This window comes from Clinocottus analis, unplaced genomic scaffold, assembly GCF_023055335.1.
Source record: "Clinocottus analis isolate CAN_PGR_092001 unplaced genomic scaffold, fCliAna1.0.p SCAF_21, whole genome shotgun sequence".
NCBI lineage: Eukaryota > Metazoa > Chordata > Actinopteri > Perciformes > Cottidae > Clinocottus > Clinocottus analis.
Window position 1 is genome coordinate 6,978,977 of NW_027175943.1, and position 18,240 is coordinate 6,997,216.

Sequence of the window (18,240 nt, forward strand, 5' to 3'; positions counted from 1 at the left end):
CATTTGAGAAAAAGGCTTGAGTTGGGAGGCAGACAAATAAGGCCCCTCTATTGAACACATGTCAACACTGCAAATTCAACCACCATTCTACCGGCTGCAGACAAAGAGCTTTGTTAAGAGGAAGTGTGATCAGCGTTGCAGCTCTTTCTAGGAAGTCATTTTCCAGGACAATTTGTCTGAAAAATCTGTCTGAAAAAGTTTTCTTTCATGAAAAACTGCATTAGTCAGTTCTTTATCCTCCATGGAAATAGCAGATTACCAAGTCTGTCTGTGTGTTTGTAAGAATGAATTATGTAAAAGGCAAAAGCTGGTCTATAGACTAAAAATTGGCTTAAATTTTGATAAGCAGCTAATTGTTTATAATTTTTAAAAGGAGAAATATCAGAGATTTCCTTGTTTTAGCTTGTCAAATTTGAGGATGGATATCTCTGGTGTTTTGGCCTGTTGGTCAGACAAATCAAGCTATTTTGCAAACATTATCTTGAGCTTTCCAGGATTGTACACACATTTTTCACAATTTGATGACATTAAACAGACCAAACAAGTCATCAATTAATTAAGAGAATAATCGGCGTGGCACTGTAAGAGCAGGTGTGTCAAGGCTGATACCACTACAAAGTGGCCAGCTCCATTGCAGCTGGGGGTGTTGCTGCATGTCATTCCCCTTCCTCTCTGCCTCTGTACAGTCTACTGTTGATTAAATGGAGTATGCATTTACACTCTACTGTATATTAAAATGTCAGCAAAGTCATAAAAGGTTTGAACAAAAACCATATGCTTAAGTGAACTTCTAGTTATTGCAAAAGCAGAGATCAATTAATTGATTTCGGCAAGAGAAAACCTGACAAGTTCTAAATGATTTTTCTCACGATTTGTCCAGGACTCAAAGAATAATTAAAAATATTTTGGGTTTTCAGAAACTCTGGGCTCTACTTCATTAAAAACGGGAGGCACAATCAAAGTAGATAGGTTAGATAGGTTGTTGGATAGTAATTATGTCCTGTCTTTGAGGCCCTCTGATAAACTGTGATACTCACACAGCCGCGATCAAAACCTGTTCATATAAATTCAGGTGATCTTTTGAAATTATGTTCAGAATAAAGACTTCACTATCAAGGACAATGTGCAAGAGAATTTGTCTGCCTTGGTACGACGTAGCTTCATCCGAGTTAGGAGAGAGAAAAACCTCTGTGAGCACACGAACACACACATCTCACACAGTGTAAGGAAAAGCTGGATAGCGGTTTTGTCAGAGGAACATTGCTCATGCTAATTAGAGGACTAGAGGGCTATCCATCTCGTCGGAGCGGAGGAGAACAATCTCAGCGCAGGGGGAGGACCTAGCAATAACACTTTGTGTAGAGATTAAATAAGGTTTGCAGTGATTTATATGTAAAATGCCTACCTAACCTGCCCGAGTCTGCTAAAGAAAATGGATTGGAAAGTTTTTTTAAGGAAAAGAATGACACAACTCTAAAAGGACTTATTCAAAGACAAGCAATTTCAGCATGGTATGTTAGCACTGCGGGCTATAACAAGTAAGGTCTACAAAGTGTCAGAAAAGGAAAGGTGAAAGCAGACGTGACTCCTGTCAGGTGCCAATGTAAGGTATTATTGACTGCCACTATTTCAATTCAATAAATAAGAAACACAAGACTGTTTGCCTTGGCCACCTGCACCTGATGCCGCATTGACGAAATTGACAAATAAGAAAACATGAGCTGATTGAAATTCTGGGGAGATCCACTTGCGCAGCAATGAAGATTCAAGATTTTGTGTGTCTTTGTCTGCACAAAGGACAGCTGGAGGACAAATGATACCGGCACCGCTATAAAGGTCAGGCAGAAAGGCTACACTGAAAGTTGAGCAATGGTGTACCATTTATCTTTATCTCTTAGAGGATAAGAGAAAATCACCAACTTCCTCACTATGTCCTTGTAGTCTCTTCGTTTATGGAAATGCTTCATGTTTCTGTCGAGTTTTTGACATAATTCTTCTGTTTTCTGCCAACATATATCAGAACAAATGAGAACCGAATGCATAATGACAGGATGGATATTTTAAACAATTCCGAAATGCTTCTGCGTTTAAACTTCACGGGAGCTTTAAATTCATCTTGCAGATGTACCTTCCATCTCATTATCAGGAGATTTGGGCAGGTAGGATGAAAGCGAATCTCTCACAGATATTATCGACAGTGAGAGTGAATTCTCTTCATTTTCTAACAACCAGCACCAATTAAATCAGTTTGGATTTGAAGGTAAAAGATAAGGAATAAATGACTTGAATTGCAAAAGTGTGAGTGAAAAAACAACCGAAGAATATACAGTAACTCGAAAGACAGTCATGTATGATAACATCTGGGGAAGATATTAAAAACCGTGTCAGAGCTAAAGGCGGACTTACCACTGCAACCTTGGCCTCAAAAGCCATGACGTCCCTCCAGGCGTAGCAAAGGAGGTGCGGCAGGTAGAGGACAAAGTAGATGAGGCCACCGCACGCCGCTGCTAAATTGGCCTTAGAGAAGAAGACGCTAATGAAGAAGCACTGAGTGATGGTGGCCAGGCAGAACACCAGCAGGAAGACAAAGATCAGCGAGGGGTCGCTGTATTGCAGCACTTTTCCATACTGCGTGGGAAGACAGGAGGACAAAAATGATATGAATCTGTCAAAAGAAGCTTCAAACATTTGAGTTGTGGTCGAGGAGGTTGTCTTACTTAACGAGGAAATACAGAGATTCAAGAAATGTGATTATTAAAGTACATTTTGACAAGACAGTGGGCAGAGTAAAAGAGTGTTTTGAAAGGGTTAAAGGTGCTCAATATGGAATTCAGACTGCAGCATATGTGCTGCCTCCACATGGCTCTCAACATGGAGACAGCTCAGGCAGCAGGGATCAGTTTATTTTCATTCTGTCATTAATCCACTATATCTTTACATTGCAAAGTGTTGTTTGCTGCAACTGTATTGTCCTGCATGTAACACATATCTGGTCTATCCATATTTCTGAGACACCTGAACATTTTGACAGTCGACTGATATTCTTTTCCATAATCTAACAAACCTATCACTCTTTTAGTCTGCCAGTTTTGAAGGAGGACCCGTCTCTGATTTTAGTGAGCTACTCCTGCATCCATCCATATTCTCACATTTCACCATAATGCTGATGTCTTTCTCCGAGCCTATTTCAAAAAGGCTCTTGAACTGTCGGGATAATGGTGCTATTGTAACGGATGCAATTATGATTAAAATCCTTACACAGGACGCTGTTACATGGAGCTGTATGAATGTTCGTTATAGAAACTCTTCTAAATTTGCACATACTAAATGAACTTTCAAGTACGACTGTGCTAACGTCAAGTACATTCATATCATTTTAGTGCTTGGGTTTCTCCTCGGTTTAACATCTTCTGTATTTTTAAACCAAAGTCTCATCACTCCAGTAGATTTGATAGGAATAACTCTCCAAAAGAAGTGTTGGGTCCTCCTTGAATCATTGTTAAATCATTGTTTTAATCATTTTGAAATCACCTTTAGTATAATGGAAAGCAGGAGAGCGCTCAAGGCCAGCGGCAGCAGACTGGACACTGCCCAGCTCAGCCAATAGATGGCACTTCTGAGGCCCATGATCCTCACGGTCTCCTTCAGCCTCGCTTCCTTCTCTGTGACGATGCCCTTAATGATCATGGCCACTGAGTATATCCAGGCTAAAGTCATGTATAAGGGCAGGGAGCTTGCCAGAAATCGGAGGAACCTGAAGGGTGGAGGAGCCAAGACCAGACAATGACCTCATTTACATCTGGTATTCACAGGTAATCTGTATTTGGACACACTATCTGGATAATGACATCCAATCGCAGAACTTAACCATCTAACTTTTCTATCTATATTAATTAATATCCAAGTTATTGTGGTTCTGCCAGCGTTGCATTCGGATCTGAATACACAAGTACAACAGCAGTCTTGTCAAACATTACAGATCATAGAAAGTCAAGTTGCTATAATAAGATCTGGTTTTCCTCTGCGATAGATGGAAGAGGAATATGTGGCTGACTTCTTAACATGTTGGGCTGATCTTTTTTTATATTCTCCAGCCTATTTGCTAGTCATCTGGCCATTTCGTCCCCATGTTCGCCAACAAGTTGCAACTCTGTCTGCTGCGTGATGCTTAGCAGGTAGCGCACAGTGACTTTTTAGAGGGACAACAGTTGCCTGCTGCTGGAGATGGCGCTGATGAAAACACAGAGGCCGTAAACCCAAAAAGAGATTAATGATGCTAAAGGACTTTGCAGAGCTGAGGGTGACCATTTTTTGCCGGTTTATCACTATAAGCATCGTCTTTCACATGCACACAGCCATTTGATCCATTGCTGATATATAAAATTACTTATTACAACTGCTTGAAGAAAGTGGCCAAACTGTGCACACCACAGTTCCACCTGGCTCAGATCATATCACGGTGCAATCCATAAGCGTTCTGATTGAAATGTGCTCTGCATGCATGTACACATTGATTATGGTGCTTCTTGTCCTTTCCAGAGGAAATACTCAGATATGGATTCCTTGTTAGTACCCGCCGTAAATAGAGACCGGCAACCGACAGACTTTTCATTATAGTGATGATTAAAAAAAAAAAAAAAACACTTGCACGTGACAGTACTGTTGAACAGTCTCACTGTGTAATGTGTTTAATACAGGTGTGACCCATTGTCAGTGGTGGAAGGAGCACTCAGAGAAAGATATAACAGTAAAAGTAATCATTTCACAATGTAAATTCATGAGTAAATTAGGAAACTTTAAATGTCTTACTGCAACGAAAATATATAAGCAAAATGTTGCAGAGGTATCAGAAGTAAAAGTATTCATTATGCCGTGAAAGTACCATTTTAATGTTGTAGCTGTTGAAGGTTTTATATACAAAAAGGTATTTTTTTATATAACAATGTATTATATTTTAAACCAGTAACTAAAGCTGACACATACTTGTTGAACTCTGAAATGAGAGGAAATATGAAGTAGCAGAAACCTTCAAACTTTAGAGCAACTGTAAATGTAATGTACAGCTACAATTATTTTCTGTATCAATAACGTCTAATCTTATGAATTTCTTTCAGTCCTGTGTGCAGAAGTGATTCCAGCTGTGAAGGTCGTTTGCATTCTTTTCTCACTGTCGGTGTTGTTGTGCAGAACAAATGAATTACATTTTAAAGATGAGAGCAAACATGACCGAGCATTTAAAAGGTATGTCTCACATTATTAACACAAGGGCATACTGTGTGTGAGGAAATGTGTATTGATCATCACTGATCAGTGTTAGCTTTCATGAAAACGACACCTCAATTCAGCTGGTTTGAGACTAGAGCCAAATGTGGAAACAGTGTGAATTCATCAGTCTGGATGCCAAATAATAAATGCATTACCTCCTCTGTAATGGAAGAGAAAACCAGTGTAAAATGATAGAGGACTCAGGTGCAGGTGACAAAAACGGTTGTTGTCAACCCGTATCCAGATACAGCCTTGTGATAATTACCATTTGATTTGCTATTATTATTAATGTGCTGGAAATGGCTGTGAAATTATCATTTAGAATGGGCCTGTGATCTGAATAAACATCATGTTTGCGGTTGCTCCTCAAAGGCACTCAACTAACTCAATTTATTGTTATTAATGTTTACAAATTGTTGATAGCTTGCAAACACATTAGGCTGATGGGAAATTACATTTCACCCAGCTGTTCAAATATCAGTTTTTATTTACCAGCCGCATTCCCCACTTAAACTGCAAAAATGGATTAGGTCGACCTAAAACAACAATTATTTTTAATTTCACAAACAACAACTACAAATGTCGTTGGAAGATGGGCTCCATCTTAAGAAGAGCAATAATAATAACAATGCTGCTCCATGGAAAGTCACATAAGGCCCGTAGGCGCTCCCTTTTGTGATGCATCTTCTCTCATCGATCCTTAAGCAGGGTCTTCCCAACAGATAAGCAAGACCAACATAATCATTGATTCAAAAGACTGATCGGTAAATAAACAACTAAAACACACACTTCCAGGAGGTAGACATTTGCTGAATACAGTACGTACTAACATTGTTTTCAAGCCTCTTTTCTGGGAATAACACAAACAGACGTTTTCCTTTGCAAACGTGTTCCTGATTGATGACGTTACAGCCATTATGATTGTACTTAGAGTGTGTTGTACATCATGAGCGTGAAGATGCAAAGACAGGCCGTGTATTGTTCTTACATATCGATCTAACCTGTGTACAGTGTTGCATTAGTTTAAAGGCTGGAGACGATTCCAATACAATAAATCTGAACACGGTGCTTTGACGAGTCCTCTGGACTTCAAATTACTTCTGAGGTGTTAACTTTTGTTTTAGTCAGCACAGGAAAAAAATAAGCAAATATTAATCTTGTTTGGCCATATTTGTCTCCCATTGGAGTTCATTTATCTTTCTTTTTCATACAAGTCAGAGCCTTGTGTATTAAAAAACTAAAACTCCAGGGCTGCCAAAGGAATGTGTGTACACCCCCTTTATTTTGAGCTCTTTGGTGCACCACGATTCCTCCCACTTAGAGTTATTAACCCACACATTTTATTTGACATAATGTAACATATGGTGGCCAAAGATAATAAATTTCTATTGCAATCATGGAAATATATCGTGGCAATCATTCACTAATTAAATTATATAGCGGCCTTCCCTATGAGGCAGAGGAAGAGGTGATACAATTACAGGAAGTACAAGAGCCAATACTGCTGCCGCGGTTATTATTCAACTAAATTCCAGTTTTGCTTGCAAGCTCAATTAATTAAAACAAGGAGGCTGATTTGAAGAATCATGGGTAGCGATTTGATTTTGTGCTCATTAATTGGTTATGATTAATAACAGCAAAAATACCAAAACACAAAGCATGACAAATACTCTTTTCATGCAAAGTATGCACAAAAATGCAGCAACATTGAGGACGCCATACTTCTCACAACACCTTTGAACACAACTTTGCCAAATCGGTGGCTTTAATTTTTACAGAATAACCACACATGCATTATATTAATATTGTATGATTTGTGTTTTGATACTTTGAAGTCTTTTTTTTTTACTGACCTTAACCATGACACTCATGAGCGCACAGGGGACCGCGAGCAGAACTATGTTCTCTGTGAACCTTGCGGACCACAGGGCGCCGTTTTGAATGCCGACAACACGCAGCACTTCCTTGAGCCGGAGTTCCTTCTCCAGCACAATGTCTTTGATGGTCATGCACACAGTGTACATGAAGGCCAGCACCAGGAACATGGGGAGGATGCCTCCAATGCTGGAGATGAAGCTGGTCGTAAGAGAAAGCAATCAGAAAGGTCAGGGCTGCACATTGAAGACAGGAGTCTGTGGAGTGTACAAGGTTGTCTATAAATAGAGTAAATACTCCCAGATGCTTGCGAGCGTGCTTTTAATCGTCTGCATGCTATGTTATGTCATGTTAGGTTATATAGATGTTTGCAGCTCAGTGAAGTGCACTTCTCTTGACCACAGGATTGTACAAAATGACATTATTTCGACACTGATGGTTGGTGATATGAGCAGCTGTAATTATAAATCGATCCATCAACAGAAAATGAAACCGCAACTATTTTGGTAACTGGCTAATTAACTGAATTAATTGTCTTTGTCTTATCTAAGTTGAATATATTTTCAATAACTGATATCAACTTTGGCTTCAGTAGAGTGTGATGAGCATGTTTGACTAATTGGAACATTTGAGAGAGAAAAAGATGAAGAGTGGATAAAGATAATGGCCTTAATGTATCGGAGAAACAGTCAGCTTCTTCCGTGCACACACTATTGTAAAGGTCGCCTTTTGCAATCTTAACCGGAACTTGCTTGCGTTACGTAAAATAAACAGGAAACTATATTGCGGATTATAAAACATTTTATCAGAGGAACAATCTCGGTTGTATTGATGGACACAAATGTCCCCGAGTCCTTTTTATTTTCACGCTGAGCTAACCTTCATAAACCTGGTGCATCAGCTCAATCCAGCCATTTAGTGCTGCACCTCATGCCAGATATGATGTATGATTTGAGGCCGTTACAATACAATAAGGCAATATTAAACTGGCTTCATAATGCCACCAAAATGCCATGTCAATATCATCTCCGGTGCCAATATAGAATAGTGCTTATTTTGCTTTATTAGACACAGAAGGTGAGATATCAAATAGATTCTGACAAAGTATAGATTTCACATATAACTTATGCTTACATTCCATAAATACTCATGATATAATGCAAGCAAAGCACTGTTCAGCACGGCTGTTCGGACGAAGCGCAAAGTGAATACGCAGTCATTTTTTAGAAGTTAATGGGGATGCAACTTTTTTTTAATACATTCATTTTAAGTTTCAGTCAAGCAAAATATTGTTTTGCACAGAGAGTTTTGTTATAAGAACTTGAATAAGAGAGAGACAGACTTATTTTCTAGGACACGTTCCCTGCCTCTGTGGGATTGATCCCTTTCAAACAAGGCCTTGATAAGCAGCAAGAAGGGATCGGTTGGGGTTTCCTAAAGTTCAGAAGACCCAGAGCAACTAAAACCAAAATTCTCGACAAGATTATATAAATCAAATTGCTTTTTTTTCACCTGGAACTATAAACTTCAAGAGCTTGACATCTATATACTTCAACAAACAAAGCTAACTTGTGTATTAGCACCTTTTCGAGGGAGGTAAGCAGTCTCAAGTTGCAAAGGCATCAAGTTGAATACTAATTCTGGTATTATCTGCCTCTGATTCCACCCGAACATCTCTGTAACAGCTGACAGCTTGTGTGAGTTAACTCCTTCTGTGACTCGTAGCACTGAAGGGGGAGAGATCAGTCATGCACACCGTGTCTGACACTGACAACCTTGCCACCAGATGCTCTTGAATTATACATTCGCTGATCGATCAAGGGTGCTTAAGTAATAGAACTCCCGGCAGGTCTGTGTTACGGGGCTCCCGTTACATTGGCAGCCTGACCTAAATTTAGGCAAGCTCGAAGACTGATTTCTCAGTAAATCGAGAGATAGTAGAGCACAACCTCCCCGGAGGTTGGTGTTCTATGCAAAGAAGAAAAAAAAGAAGCTTCCTGTCTCATTATGAGCGAATATACTGTTGAGATCCTCGGCTGGCTGGAAATGAGCAATTCATTGAAGGGAACAGACTTTATTATTCAATGTGGATTATCTCGTCGCTGGTACAAATGATTGCTTAAGGAAAAGTGTGCATGCAGTTATGGCATGAAGAGCACTCGGGGACCCATATGTCGTGTTTTTTGGGGGGTTTTGTAACAGAAAAATCTATGAAACGAACAAAGATTCTATGAGCCAACACTGAAGCAACATTTTGAGGAACAATGAGAGTTTAAAGATTATTTCATAGATTTTGGAGAAACATTAATCAAACTGAGAAAAAAAAATGGAGTTACACAGCTTTGTTTACACAAAGTTATTTCAAAGTGGGGTCAAATCTTTCTTTTTGTGTCACGTTTCATCTTGCTACCTTTAGCAGGTACAAAACATTTGATATGCATTGTATTTCTCTAATATCATCAAAATAATTAAGAGCAAAATTGTAATTGAAAAAAGAAAAAATATATATATATATATAGAGTGATGTTTGATGTGTGATCAAATGTACAAGAACTTCTTTGTGCTTCATGTGCTTGGGCATTACTATAAAAAATCCAGGTCTTGCAAAATGTCACACAGGATCAAACAAATCAATAATTATGGCACACTGCTTCTGCCCTTCCATAAAGCATGTTTAAAATACAGTATGTGGGCATCTTGACATCCAGATTGTTAAAATGAATCAAAATACAGGATATTCTTATATCTGCAATAATAGCACATGTTAAGCCTTTTTCTGGCTACAAAGGGTTCATCAACAGGTGGGGAGAGACAGGGAATGTTTTCAGCATGTCAGCGAGCAGAGGCACAAAAAAAAAAAAACACTCGCGGATTTCACTTGTGATTTGCTTCAGATGTCCTAAATATGGACATCCAGAAGTAAAGTGTTCACATCAGGTTAATCAGCTAATTCAGATGGACAAAAGCATATTGCTGTAACATCCTTAAGTTGACTAGTCTTCAGGGCCCCGTGGCCCTCTGTCACGTATCGCTGAAAGCAGTCTCAGATCTCACTTCAAGCCGGAGCACAGCCTCAGTACCAACGCGTCTGATTCAGCAGCGTGTATTGGCGCAGAGGCCGCTGATAAAGGGACAGTTTACGCGCAATCAGGCCCTGCAAGGGTCAACCTTTATCCCACACATCATCTCAGGCCCGCGCACAATGTGGCGATGAAGACAGTGGAAGTTAATACAGGTTGGTTATCTCAAGTTCCAAATGCCAACGGGGTTGGCCGTGGTTGAAGTGGCCCAGATTGCTGGTAGTGCATCAGTCGGCGAGGAGGAAATGAGGAAGGCAAAAACAGATAGTATTTCAAAGGCAGGTCTAATAATAGTACTTTTGATCTGTGGTGAGGTCAGTGCAGATAACACCGTCTTGCTCGTTGAAGTTCAGGATCAGAGAAGTAGAAATATTGTTTTTGTGAGACTGAAAGGAACCAGGAAAAGGTTTTAAAAAAGGACGGTGATGACAAAGCCTTCTCGCAGAAACTAATTGTGTCGTGGGCGACAGTATATTGAGCTTCTGGTTGAATATTTTGTGTGGTTTAAATTGTACAATTGTCAAGCCTAAATAAAAAAAGTTTACTTTCAATTACAAAACAATTCTAAACTTGTTTGTTAAAACTCATATTTTGCATTTAATAATGCTACTGTAAGAACAGACTTATTAGCCCAACAGAGTAGGTATGTTTGACTGTATAAACATGTATATTATTTATCATATTTTCCCAACTGGAGAAACTTCATATAACTCCGTGTGGCACATCTGAAAGTAACAAAATGCTTAAACAGAAAACCAGCAGACGGCAAACACGTTGCTTTGAATGCACAATGTTCTTTCCTTCCTTCTGGCTGACGACGCTACACAATTTGAGATGAAAATAATTACCACCAAGGTTCTTCCCCTTCATGCCTCTGTGTTGTAGCACATCTTTGCTTTGTGTGATTTCACTTTCAATTATTTATAAATGAAATAGCAGTTTTCAAGTGTTAATAATTTAGAGAAATGCCCAAATGGCTCGGCAGGCAAAAGAGTAAATGGAGGAGGGATTTGGGATATTGCAGGGCTTTACGGCTCCAATTTATCTTATGTAATTATTAATCCTTTGTGTTAGGAAGATGGAACTGAGGCTATGGGACCTGCATGAGCAAATAAGATGTATCAAGTCTAATTTAAGATCGTTATCACAACAATAAGATGAAAATGACGACGACCAGCAATGCTCCATATGCAGCATGCCACCGCTGAAAGGAATATAATATTAGTAAATCTGGTGTTTTATTTGTTTTTGTACTGGAATTAACAGGTACAGTAAGAAGCTGTCTTGTTCTTACTGCAGTGTGTCTATTCTTTATTGTATCGGGGGTGATTTTGCACTTTAATTCAAAATGTTAAAATGCATCTCAGATGAATAACTCCACTGGGCGCAATATTTAGTTTAACATCCTTCCAATTAGTTTCTTGTGAAACTATCCTATTGCCTGGCATGCCAAACCAAGCACATCCACTTAGGCAGTTAAAACAAATATGAAATATGTGTCTTAAATTATGTTTACTACTGCGGCTACAAAAAGAAGTGCAAACAATGTACATATAAATCAGATGGAAAACACTTAATAATGAACCAATAGAAAACCCAGATAATGAAAGACATATGCAATAATGCCGTGACATAGATTTGGGTTTTCAGAGCAGGGACTTTGTCTCGTCTCCAGGACCAACATGTGGTACAGAGTAGGGCATTAATATTTAAAACATGTAGACATTAGCTGCCCAAAAGCATCTTCGATATGAAGTTAGAATTTGTATGCTTCTTTTTGCTTAGGCTTCTTATGTTGATTCAAAAGCTCTCTCTCGGTTGCTTTATTGTAAATTTTGTGCTAGCCAAAGCATATACTATTTTAAAATGAGATACCTAATCTCTGGATCTGCGTTTTCCCACAGGGGTGAATATTTTGTGTCTACTGAAAGAGGCGTATTGTGTTGTTGGATTTAAATCTCCATGGTAATTATCTTCGCTCTTGATGGCATCATTGGGCTTTTCTTTTATTATTAGAGATCATAATGTTTTGTGGATGGGAGTAATTTCCCAGACTCTGAGGAAATCTTTGCTGTGAAAGATTAAAGAGTGATACCACATGCTATCTTTGGTGAATGATCTGACATGTTGGCAGCTAGTACTATCGATGGATACATACACAACACAGCTGGAGTCCTGCTATACATTTTTGCACATGATGGAGCTCTGAGACGTGCACTAAGGTATTCTCACTTTGTTGGGAAAGAATTGCCTCGGAAATACAAGAAAGGAAGCGACTCATGGTGGTTGGTTAAATTATTTAGCATCCATCAACTATTCACGAATTTCCTGTGGTTTTACTCAAATCAATAGTTTTGGCCCACTCATTCCCCTCTTTTTGGGCTTAACTTATTTATCCCCCCTTGTTAGGGATGTATTATTAATTAATGATTCATCCTCTAGGATGTTACATTTTCACAACAGCTTTTTCCCTGTGGTATTACGAGAGGACTTGCTTACCTTTGTCCCTTCATAGGTAATCAGCAATAGCATGAGACACTCACAGAGGTGCAACGCAGATCATAAAGAAAGGTTAAGATAGACAAATAAAAGGGAGCATCTTGAAGTTTCCACAGGGAAATCTGGACGGCCTGAGTGACTGGTAACACCATAACTCAACTACGTGGTGGCAGTGAGTGGCAACTCCCCAGGGTGAGCAAAATGTTATAGCCGTATTAACACTTTCCTCTTCAAGTAATCACAAGGTAGAACAATTGGAAAAAAGACATTTTATACTCACGCGTCGTCCACGAAGCAGGGGTATGGCATTTGCTGTGCAAAAACACCAAGTGGTTGGGTCTTTGACGTCTGTGCTCGTATAATGCCATGGTCCATCATATCCTGCAGGTAGGCGAAGCCTCCCCATATATAGCGCAGGTCGTTAAAGGAGTTGTCTCGAGCCCCGGGAGACCATAACCTTATTAAAAGCAGACACAACATGATCTGTCTTAGCAAAGGGCAAGTGAACTACAGCCGGAATGGTCAGAAAGACTGTCAAAGTTTCATGACTGTTTATAGAGGTCGTATTTTGAGACAGTAAACTTTGAAAGACAAAAGAAATATCAGATCTTCTGGTAAGCAGAAACGACAAATCTAACACGAGGGTTAAAGGAATATTTACTTGCTATGTCTCCCTCTTTTCAGTCTTTAAGCTAAGCTAAGCTAACCAGCATGCAGGAGGCTCATGTTTAGCGTCGACATATGAAGTAAGCATAATTCCCTAAGTGTTAAATTATTCCTTTCCAAAGGCAATGTTATGTCATACGTACGAGTGTCAGCAAGAACAAAAGACAGATACAGTTTTTTAAAAGGTGAATGTACTATTGTAGTAGGTTTGATAGCAATCCCTAATTTGTGAGGCTGAGTTGTGTCACATACCTCTCTTTCACCTTGTTGGTACGTTCTGCATTATCAATGTCCATGCGGATTTTGTATTTGACATATGGAGGGGGGCGGCTGGAGTTAGGCTGGAGGTTTGCAAAGACAATGGCGGCCCAGAACGTATCATTCTCCAGAAGCTCCTGTGCTCTGCTCACCAGATGGCTTTCGGTGGCGACTGCCTCAAACTTATTCAGGTCTAAACACTGTCAACAAATACAGACGTACAACAAAAGATGGCTTCTTTAAAATCATATTCTTACAGCAAACAATTCCCGTTTTATATACATCTTTAGTATCCACCAAATAGGGAAAAAACAGAGACAGGCCTGAACTCAATGACAGAATGGCAGATGGATATTTTTTTAAAGTATCACTCAGCTATTGACTAAACCGCGCTGAGTGCAGTTCCAAATTATCTGGAGCTGCCAGGGGGCGGGAAATGTTTTGGGCTTCAGCAGAGACAAGCAAATGAGATACAGCCTCGCTAGCACTCCCGGTTCTGTAGCCTTGTCCCCCTGTTTCATGAAACGATAATGAGCTCGCCATCCTGGGAGGCAGTCACACCTGACAGCTGTCCACACATCCCTGTGCTGCAATAGTTTTATCATTTCTCCCCCAGGATTCTCTAGTCTGTATTCTATATCAAGCTATGGTGGTAAACTAAATATCACAGCAACATTTGCTCAGTACACGCTAGTGAGGATACCACAGCTGTGGAATGGTTACGTGAGCCCAAAGTTTCAACCAAAGTGCTGAGTGAAATATATGGAATAAAATACTCTACAAAAACCATGGACAGGAGCTACAATGGTAACCGCTACGTCTGATGACTTATGTAAATCATAATAGATCAGATCAATTGTTGTCCTTAAATGTCTATTTAATGAATTAAATAATACATATCACTGTCTACTGCGGAAATAGCATTCTGAGACGTTCTTGTCCTTATTTAATCTTTAAATAACAGCACTAATCGCTGGGAAGACAAGCTGTACCAACCATGGTGCTTCTAAAAGAGCGAGATTGTCTGTGCATTTGGGGTTTTCTATGGTCTTTGACCACTGGACCAGCGGCCGAGGCTAATCTCTCTGATATGAACAATCTGACCTGGCTCTGGACTGAGAAACTCGCCCCACTAATAGCTCCCCAATCCCATCTTGGCCTCATTCGGAGCAACATCCAGGGCAGTGAGTTGTTGTGGTTGCATCATGTTTGTAGATACAACATATATTGAACATCTATTTTATTTACTCTAGTTGGAGAGACTACAGGAGTTATAGTAGCTCATACCATAGCTTCACTCTTATATAATTGACTAAAGCACCCTAAATGTTTATTCAATACATTAATATACTGCAATGCAACGTTCTCAACTACCGTGTCATCTGAAGCTGCTAAAGGATAATGAAGATGCCTCAATGGTACCGTTTACGACCGTTACTGCTGCCATGACCACATTCATAATCACTCGTTATGCCGTCGACACGAGTATTGCTGTTCTTATTTTTTAAATAATTATTATCCATTATTATTATTATTTCCATTAGTCATGTATTGATCCTATTACATTGTGGGGCACTCATTAATGGAGCAGGGCAGTGGCAATTTGTGTGCTATTAAAGAGATGCAGCCCGATTCTTCAGTGGCTACGCTGTTGTAGTGAGAAGTCATGCTAATTATAAAATTACCACAGATTAGTGGTTATTGATCTTGAGCTATTCATTTGAATAATTTTCTTTAATTTGATCCATAACTAAAGTTAGATAATATAATGTGTCATAGTGGCCCTAATTTGTCTTACGATATGAATGCATTTGGCTTATGGCCATTGAACATGGCCATTGCATTGCCAGGGCTGAAAGTACATACGACTCTGTATTTCCCTACAGATGTATTCACCCAGACAAGAGGACACCACAGTAAAGGTTGTCTAATAACTGTCTCTATCCTGATATCCATTTTGAGCAATGCAATTTCCATTAGGGCAGAAAATAGATTGCATTATGTTGGAATTTCATTGGCCATGTACGGCTAACCCCAAGGGCCCAACCTGCCATCTCACCTGCCTGTAGATTGATATCATGAGTGTGTGTGTGTGTGTGTGTGTGTGTGTATGTGTGTGTGTGTGTGCGTGTGTGTGTGAGGATGTGTACATGTTTTATCACACATAGAGAAATAAGGATTTTGCTTCAAACTGTGCCAGAGATCAATATATCACTGTCAAACTGTGTGTGTTCTTACTTAGAGACACCACTTTGTTTGATACAGATTCACTATAGTCATTTTTTTTATTATTATTATTATCATGGAAGCAATGTAGAGACAGATCTTACTGTGTGTTTGACAGTTCGCTAACTTAAGGATATTAAAATTTAATGAATAAAAGACTTTCAATAACACTCTTTTTAGCTTGTTCTTAAAAAAATAGTGTGTGAGATAAAAAAGCCTACATATCATCAGTAAAAGTGATTGATTTTGCTTTTAACAGCAGCAAAGCACAGACACTGCAACACAAGAGCAAAGAAACAAAACGCATTGTACTGAACAAGGACACATTGTGTCTTAGATGTTAAGCACCCTGCTTATTCAGCAGCACCCTGCTGTTCCGCCAGAGTGGTGTCACAGTCGTGAACAGAACGACTCAGGAGTTAAAAGAAAGAGCAGCAATTATGTCAAGGATACAGGACTTTTACAAAACCATGTCTTAAGTCTGGAGGTAGAAGTATGTGTGGTAATTGCAAATTGTGCACATGCCACGATTGTGAAATTACAACTGACGCTGTAAAATAAAGTTATTACGATTTAAAGTGTAAAACGCTGCTGCATGAGATTGGCATGGTTTACGTTGACTCACCTGGATCATGTATTTAGCATCCCAACAAACCAGAAACGAGAACTGATAAATTAGAATCTAAAACCATATTTTTAGCAAAGGTTTTTGTTTGAGATCATACAGAATATGTTTTCTGCCAAAACTAACCAAAGAAATCTCATACGTAATATCATTTGAATTAGTTGAATAAGACAAAAGGGAGAGGATAAAAGAAGTGAACAGTGGACGGCAGAGAAGAATTTTTTTTTTTTCCAATTTCCTCACCAGTGAGAATTATTATAGCTTATCACATCTTAAATGTCAGAGTACAGAATATTATTTTAAATCAAATCTCTGTACTGTAGAGGTCACACAACCCTCCACTGCACGAGGGTCGTGAGGTGATAAGCATTTCATAAAAGCACAGACAAAAGAATTACATACACCGAGGAAGTTGGAGAGAAGCTTCAGGATTTCGGAAGTGGCGTTGTAAGCATTTCGCCAGTCGTAGGGCGGCATGCCGGGTGGACGATCCTCTGGTGGCCCGTTGTACAGGAAGTTAGCCAGCAGATCGCCTGACAACCTCGTGCTGTTGAGACGCTGGTTGAGGACAGCAGCCATCACTGGATTTGCCAGCAAAGCCTGATTTCAAAGGCGGGAGATGGATTTAATTAGTTACTCTGTCTCCTAGTGAGGGGGTTAGAATACATGTGTAATAAATGCAATGCAATCTGAGGACCAAAGCATGTTAGACCACAGCTAATTATTATCTATAAAAAGAATGGGAGGTCAAAGTTGTGCATTGGTGGCAGTGACATTCATTCTTCTGTAGCATTAATTAGGAGCGTCGGATAGTTGTACTTTAAGCTCTGGAATACACGTCAACTCTTGTCGTGGCCAAGAAGTGCATATATATATATATATATATATATATATATATATATATATTTATATATATATATATATATATATATATATATATATATATAAGGACCAGAGTGTACAAATAAACACAAAGTAAGACTGTAGACACAAACACAGGATCAAACAAACTCAATTCAAGAAAGAGATGCACGTAAACGCTAAGCGCCCCGCCACACAATTCCCCGCAGTAACATGATAACAAAACATGTCTGTGAAACACTCATCTCAGGTCATGGATCAAGCTGTAATTGCTCTAATCGTGTAGGGAATTAATAAAAAGTGATATCCTGACATGGGAGCCACTGTAACCTTGTACTTAAACTTACACAGTATACACAAACATATGAATACGTATGTCCATTTTTGTTGCAAGAATTAAATGGTTCTCAGCTCTTTAAAACAATAGCTTTAACATAATTAGATATTTTTACTCCCACATGTTTATTTTAATGTGTTACCCGCGATTTAGTAGCCACACAAATGTATTTCCATCACTCCCACCCAGTGTTCATAGTTCAAGGCTGCTATGAGAATAATGCCCAATTAGTTATATGACACTGTTCCTGTAATGACAGTGTTACTACATACGCTAAGATTAAACAGAACAGTGATAATTTACCTGTCATGTCCACTGAGAAGGAACCTCACCCCACCAAGATAACACGTTACTTAAACTACACAACCATTTATTATTTCAGGGGCGATAAAAAAATCCCCTTCCCCCTTGAAGACCAAGCGTTCCAGTTGTTAATTGTGTATGGTTCACACCACCATGTGGACTCTGACTTTTTGAGAGGAAAGGGCGCCGATGTCAGCAGAGAATTGAGCCTCTAAAGTGTGAAATTTCTGAGTTGAGATTCAGAT

General features: G+C 39.2%; 1 protein-coding gene across 1 annotated transcript in view; it reads right to left on the reverse strand.

Moving 5' to 3' along the window:
- The window catches only part of LOC137792667 (phospholipid-transporting ATPase ABCA1-like), a 122,934-nt gene that overhangs the window by 82,620 nt on the left and 22,074 nt on the right, over positions 1-18,240 (reverse strand). The window contains exons 11-15 of the mRNA XM_068588421.1: positions 16,897-17,094; positions 13,638-13,843; positions 13,000-13,176; positions 7,119-7,341; positions 2,407-2,628 (exon numbers count right to left, since the gene is read on the reverse strand). Coding sequence (XP_068444522.1) covers positions 2,407-2,628; positions 7,119-7,341; positions 13,000-13,176; positions 13,638-13,843; positions 16,897-17,094 — 1,026 coding nt within the window. The remainder of the gene's footprint in view (positions 1-2,406; positions 2,629-7,118; positions 7,342-12,999; positions 13,177-13,637; positions 13,844-16,896; positions 17,095-18,240) is intronic.